Source organism: Acyrthosiphon pisum, chromosome A2, assembly GCF_005508785.2.
Source record: "Acyrthosiphon pisum isolate AL4f chromosome A2, pea_aphid_22Mar2018_4r6ur, whole genome shotgun sequence".
Lineage (NCBI taxonomy): Eukaryota > Metazoa > Arthropoda > Insecta > Hemiptera > Aphididae > Acyrthosiphon > Acyrthosiphon pisum.
In genome coordinates this window covers 48,896,380-48,903,787 of record NC_042495.1, presented here as the reverse complement: position 1 = coordinate 48,903,787, position 7,408 = coordinate 48,896,380, and the positions used below count along the sequence as shown (strand labels likewise).

The window sequence follows — 7,408 nt, the reverse complement described above, 5'->3', positions numbered from 1 at the left end:
CAACGTTAACTAACTTTAATTTTGTAAAGACAAACGTATGTTTTTGTAAAATTCGTGTAGTGAAATTGATATATTTATCAAGTTATTGACATGTATATGCGCGTACGAGAGACGATACCCTCATTTGATTTCACTCACACTAATAATCATTTACAGCTAACACATAGATCTCGGGTGGCTATGACAAGATTAGCCTAAATGTAGCCCTTCAAATAATGGCCGTAGTGAGGCCCCTTATTTAGTACTTATTCAACCTAATTGGGGATATTATTAATTCATTGGATAGTATCTCAATGAATAACGATACAAATATCCTGTTTTCGTGAGACGAACAAGTTAGATGTATTTATTAAAAAATTTACTTGTATGTAAATTACGTGAGTCATTGAGTATGCAGAATAGTATAGTCGGAAAATCACTTAATTTTCAGTCGGCAAATTATAGTGAATACACCCAAAAAAAAAAAATTTATAGCGCCGGCCCTGGCCATCTTAAATAAAATGTCAGCCTAAGTCTGATAAAAACATTGTACATACCATGTAAGCTAATAGGTAAATATTATTATTTAAATCCCAGTTTATCAGTACAATAAAATACATAAAATTATTAGAAAATTAATAATAAAATATTACAAATATTAAAAAATGATCAACTATACACGTGTCACGTTTGATGTTGATTATCGACAGTTGCGGCTGTGTGCGTATTGTATCGTAGCTATATGTCAACTAACAAATTATCATTACACAATAAATATCGTCAATAATAAAATAGATAGGTACTACAAACAGCCAGACATTTTATTGCATCTAACAAGTTTAAATATTCGATTAGATTAGATTAGCTTTTTGACGGCGAACGATGAAAACGGACACGGCCGAAACGCTATCGGCAAAACAATACATTTTATCGGCTGCCGAAAATAGATATAATATAAAATCCACCAGTCTACGGGGGGGGGGGCATGGCCCCTTGGCCCCCTCTTGGATCCGCGCCTGCTACATTTATGGATTATAAGCTCATATAAGTCATTTTATTAGTAAACGTTGTATTAGGTTATGAACTTAGGTATGTTTACTTATTAACTGTATGGCAAAAAATGAGAAATTCGCAAGTAGTATTTGTTAAAATGAGTGCGTGGTAAGTACATAGAGACAACAATATTTTATGTTACACTGACATCTTTTTAAGTTTTACACAACGTATAAATGCACAATTGATTTGAATACTTCATAGATATCAACAATAACCATTGTTTTCGTATTAACAGTTACAGGACTCGATGTGCATTTAATAACCGTGATCATTTGCGTCATTTGTATATTTTATACCACCATCGTAAGTTTAATACTACGCTTATCATTAAACATTAATGTGATCGTTTGATTTTAAACTTATTCGGTTTTAACTGCGTTATATTGCAATTGTTAGGGTGGACTGAAGGCAGTAGTGTGGACAGATGCGATTCAAAGCATTTTCACAGCCGTTTCAATCATGATCGTGATCATATTGGGTGCTATACAAGTCGGAGGGTTCGGAAGCATGATCAGAGCCAACCAAGAAGGAGGCCGAATAGAATTTTTTAAGTATTTACTCGTATACTTAACCGTTTTTAATTGTTTTATTTGAATTTAAATATTCGTTCATGTGGCTAAAATATTTTATAATAAGACATATCAAGACCCACCCATGTATTTTTGGCGCAAGAAATATTTTACGTGATTATTCGAACAACAACTGAACGGTTTCTATTATAATAGTTGTGCGTTTTATTTGGTTTCACGTTTCTTATTATTTTTTTTTTGCCACCCATCGCATATTATTGTTACCGCAATGAGATTTACTTATTATAAAGGACTGATTTTAAATTGTATTTCACTTAGGATGGACCCAAATCCGTTTTTGAGAAATACTTTTTGGACCGTCAGCATAGGCACGACGTTTCAATGGCTCGCATCACTGGGCATTCATCCGGGAGCCGTTCAACGTTTTGTAGCATTGCCCACGTATGCGAAAGCTCGAAAAGCTGCGATTTTCTTTGTTCTGGGTATGGCTGTCGTTAAACTCTTGACCGGCGCTATAGGAATGTTGATCTACGCCAAGTACAAAGACTGCGATCCCTTGATGGCTAATGTCAGTTTTTTCATTACGGCGCATCGCGCATCGACAAAATATTATATATTACAGTTATAACTTATAACTTATAACGATGCGTGCCTCTTATATTATTATTATTGTGCGTTTGATTAATTATTAAATTGAATTAATGATTTCAGTACATAGACAACGACAGGAAATTAGTGCCGTATTATGTGATGGACGTGGCCTCGAAATTTCCAGGGCTCACCGGTCTATTCGTTTCCGGTATTGTTAGCGCTGCCTTGAGGTATATAATATAATATTACTATATACATTACTATAAACCTACTTAATACATATATGCAGAGGTGTAGCCAGGGGAGCTTAAAGGGGCTATAGCCCGTCCTCTCATTGACCGTGTTTATTTTAGCCTATATTATATTAAAAAAATCCCATAGTCCCTCCTCCATACAAAACGAATGATACTAACCGTTATGACGCGTAAATTCTATAGTACAATGTCAGCGCAGATTAACACTGTGTCCGGTACGATTTACGAAGATTTCATAGTGAAAATGATGGGCATAACAGTGACCGATTTGACGGCCAGCGTTATCATGAAATGCATCGCAGTGATCAGCGGTTTCATATGCGTGATCTTGGTGTTTGTGGTCGAAAAAATGAACGGAATCCTTCAAGTATATACGTCTTAAAGTAGACCACTGTTAATAATTGCATTGTAAAAATAATGCATGACACTTTGTGTATTATATAGATGTCAATTAGTCTGGGCAGTGTGACGAGTGGAGCGTTATTGTCAGTATTCACGTTAGGGGTTTGTTTTCCATGGGCAAACTCCAGAGTAAGTATGCTTAAAATATTTAATTCGAGCTGATTCCGAATTATTTAAAATTACGAAACGTAAATATTTAAAACCCAATAAGATATTTTACGAGGTGGTCAATTAAATGTAAATTTTCTTTCATGCGCCACTTTTACAGCTATAGCAAAATACAATAATTATTTACACACATATGTTACATTCATGTATATAGGGAGCGATGTGTGGGATGTTAACTAGCTTAGCTGTCATGGCTTGGATAGTTGCTGGAGCTCAGTTCGCCATATACGACAAGGAATTGATGTTCGTCGAGAAGGACGTTTCGATATCTGGATGTCCTGCCAACACTACGTTCAGAAATCATACAGATTTTTCGGGGTAAATATACGTTTTATTAAAACAGACAGCCATACATACGATCGATGACATTGTGCTATAATAATATTATAAGATACATCTATATACCAACGACAGATGTTTCGTCCGATCGTTTCGCACAAGTCGTATGTATCACGAAACACATTTTTAGCTTACTCTGCTATTTTTTAAGCATTTCATAAGAAATATGCAAATGCTATAAAATTCCAACCCTGATTATTACCTATTAGCTACTATATGAAGGCCCAACAACTAGCCCATACCTAGCCCGACAGCGGCCCATTAATGACAAGGGGGGGAGGGCAAATGCCCACCCTGCCCCTCCCCAATTGACGCCATTGACCCATTACCTATTTTATATTTTTATGGTATCGTATTTGATGACAGGTTAAGCCGGTTGAACGAAGACGTATATGCGAGTCCAAACGTTTGGAAAATCTATACGGTTTCATACATGCACTACAGTACCATCGGCACTTTGGTTGGGATCGCCGTCGGACTTGCCGTTAGCCTGATGTTCCCCACGGACGAGAACGTAGACCCCAGACTGCTAACGCCCTGTATACGGAACTTTGTGTATCCGAAGTACATGACCGAGACGGTTCTGAACGGTAAAACCACCCACAACAAGACAGACACGTACGAAGCAGTGTCTCAGGAAACCAAACTATGACGTGTATTAGCGACCGTATAGTACCACCCGACTCGAATATAGTGTTTTATCTTTAATAATATTATACGGAAAATAATAACAATAAGGCTCGTTTTTTTACTACTTGGAAATGTATACCTACACAATTTTATTATCGATTGCGTTTTTACACATTAATAATAATCAAAATATAGTGTAGGTATGTTAAAAAATTAGCCACAGAAGTTGGATCGTTCAGAGGCTGTTCCAAGTGTTCTGGAAGTAACTTCTATGTAGGTATATGGAAAATGCCAACCTTTAACATTTTATTGTTCAACTAATAAGTAGGTGTTAGGTATATATATTTGCATCGCGGAAATACTATGTATAATAAGGGAATTTAGGATAGACATATATATTACATAATAGAATATATGTATATATTTGTACCGCATCACAGATAAACCTATGAGATTTCAAGTTTCTAAGTTTCAATAAAATATTTATTAAAAGTTAAGACTTAAATTTAATCAAATCAAGTTATCTATAGGTATATATAATATATATATTATATATACATATATTATAATATCTAATGCATGTTAAACATTTTAAATCTTTATATATATATATGTATTTTTTTTATCATAATACAAACACTATTTGATTAATAATTATAATTTTATTGATTTTATCTGATGATAATTTCCAAGGTATAATATTGTAAAATTTATAATGTAGATGGGTGTATTTTTGAATTTTTAATACAGATTCAACTAATCAACTAATATAGTTTATACTCTACACTTTACTTTTTAGTTTTTACAATAGGTAGGTTCAATGTGAGACAAACTCAAGTACCTACCTACTACATACCTATCGTTATAATCCCGTTTTGTCTTAAGTCTTTAAGTTATATAGACTTGACGATTTCCCGTGTAGTTCACAGAAATATAGCCTTGTGATTTTGATGTAATTTTTTTTAATTATTTTAATCAATTGTTCAGTCTTGTAATTTATTGCTCAATAATGTGTTTAACAACGTATTAACAGGTATTTGTTTACACAATGATAATTGTCTTAAATCAATGTTTTACTTAATATTAGGTACATAAAATCTTATCAACGTCCTCAACTGTTATATATATAGGTAGGTAACAAACTAATTATTAAAGACACGGTATCGTCTACTAAAAGTATATGTGGTTACACGTTTATCAGTTACAGACACACAGTAAAAAGACTTACGATTATCAACAGGTATAATCCTTTTGGAAATAATGCGCTGTACGAACAATAATTAAACTAAAAATACTCAACATGTTATTGTTGTATTTCTATACATTTTTGCTGGGATTATCTCGCATTTGTATTTAAAACGAAACCAAACGATATCTACAGTGTACACTTATTAAAATTCAATGATTGTTCGTATTGTTGAGCACCTGCCTTATCACGCAGACCATTCTATAAATTATTCATTCAAAAATACCTTAAACTGATATTTAATAATAATATGTACAATGTACATTATGACTATAACATAATTTACGTAATATTCGTATAGCGCGTGGACGAGAAAACTTGTATTACATTATCAAGTTTTTTAACCAGGTGAAAATTGGATTTCAAAATATTTTGAAAATTATTCTATATTTAGATGAAATACTAATAATTAATATTCACATTTGGTGAAAATGTCAATTAATATATTGAAGTTGAAAATCTAAACACTTTTAATGCTTAAAAAGGTGATGACAAATACAAAAATTAAAAATTAAGAAATTGAATAAAAAATACAAGTCATTGGAAGATCAATATAATCATCGCTCCGCTCAAAATCTAAAATGTTTTTCGATACACAAATGTATCTTTATTGTCTATGCATTACGCCGTACAATATTTGATTATGTCAAAGCAAAAAAAAAATCATGATACAACATAATATTATTATATATTTTATTTTATCTGGCGACTGAATGAATTCGTGGTAAGTTGTAAATCGTTGGTATAATTGTATATTATTAATGATAGACAATTATAATTGTTTTCTGGCTGTAATTATTATATTTGAGTACAGTAAACTTGTAAACATGCCGTTTTGGAAATCAATATTCCCATATTATATGATTTAATGTGTTACTTGAAGCACACGTTATGATCGATACGCGTCAGTGTAAAGTCGTGACGATGTATATTTTCCGGCCTTTGTTATAATCAAACGTATATAATATAAAAAATAAATAATATATATGAAGACTGTACCTATACAATATTATAATATCATCGTAAAATATGCCGTCACGGCAGACGTCTTGATCGATGAGCAGCGTATATATTATAATATATAACATGGTTGCAGTCAATGTCAATACCCCGACCGGGCCGATCGAGATGTATCCCACAACAATTTTTACTATTATATTGTTATACACGCATAATAATATATAATATATTGTACTTCATATTATATTATTATTTTAATATGATTGACGATATGATGTTGAATAATGCGAGCACTAGACGTCGTGGAAAATATACGTAAACATCAATACGGTACGTCATATTATTATAATCGAGATGAGACAAAACTTACCGTCAACGAATAAATTCACCTTACGCTAGCTTCTTCACATGTACATTATTACGGTTCATACTTCATATGGATGGACTACGCTGCTGCTGATATATATTATGACATCGTAGTATTAGAAAAAAAAATTCGTGATTAAATGCTGTAACTCAAAAAAAGGGAGGAATGGTGTATATAATAATAACATAAATATAAATAAGACGCCTGTCAATAGTTATATTAGAATTACCTGATTTAAGCTATTACCTTCCTCCTGATCGTCGGAGGGCTCTCGAGGTCGTGATTCAAGAATATGATCAAATACACCGTACAGTAAGGTTGTAAGCAAATGATTTTACTGCGTGATACCAGCGATCAACACAAATTATTGTACCAAAAGTCTTACCTGACTCGCAGCCGTCCCTGCAGGGCTATGCTGTATCAGTTTTAGGTGACACGAAATAATATTTAAAATTAAACAACTCGAAATAATGAACACGCACTGATTATTGCTCAACACAAGGAGTCCAGTTGCCGCTCGTAGAATTCGGTGTAGAAAAGTTGTGGTTTGGATGCTGTTTGCCGTCTGATGCTCATGCACTCGAGAGGGGTTGTTGACGAGATGACTGGTGCTCGTGCACTCTGTGGCTGGTGCTCATGCACTACTGAGAGGTACCATATACGGCTATGCTGACCAGAGAGTGTTAGGCGGCTTTTTCAAAGGGTTATCGCGAGCCTCGAAACTAGGTCGTCCTTCGACTGTAGATACCCCCTTTACCCTTCCTTTTGTATAAGAAAGTAACACTCTTTGCTCTTACCATTATAAATGTGCTACGCTTGCTTAAACCGTACTCGTCTCTTTTTGTTATTGATATAATTTATTGTTTTATAACATGTGACCGATTTC

The 7,408-nt window shown here is 33.6% G+C and overlaps 1 protein-coding gene across 1 annotated transcript in view; it reads left to right on the top strand.

The window, feature by feature from the left end:
• The window catches only part of LOC100166814 (sodium-coupled monocarboxylate transporter 1), a 12,047-nt gene extending 7,444 nt beyond the window's left edge, over positions 1–4,603 (top strand). Inside the window, exons 4-11 of the mRNA XM_001948561.5 lie at positions 1,271–1,338; positions 1,432–1,586; positions 1,884–2,133; positions 2,277–2,386; positions 2,594–2,777; positions 2,855–2,941; positions 3,135–3,298; positions 3,686–4,603. Coding sequence (XP_001948596.2) covers positions 1,271–1,338; positions 1,432–1,586; positions 1,884–2,133; positions 2,277–2,386; positions 2,594–2,777; positions 2,855–2,941; positions 3,135–3,298; positions 3,686–3,971 — 1,304 coding nt within the window. The 3' untranslated portion in view covers positions 3,972–4,603. The remainder of the gene's footprint in view (positions 1–1,270; positions 1,339–1,431; positions 1,587–1,883; positions 2,134–2,276; positions 2,387–2,593; positions 2,778–2,854; positions 2,942–3,134; positions 3,299–3,685) is intronic.
• Positions 4,604–7,408: the final 2,805 nt, after the last annotated feature.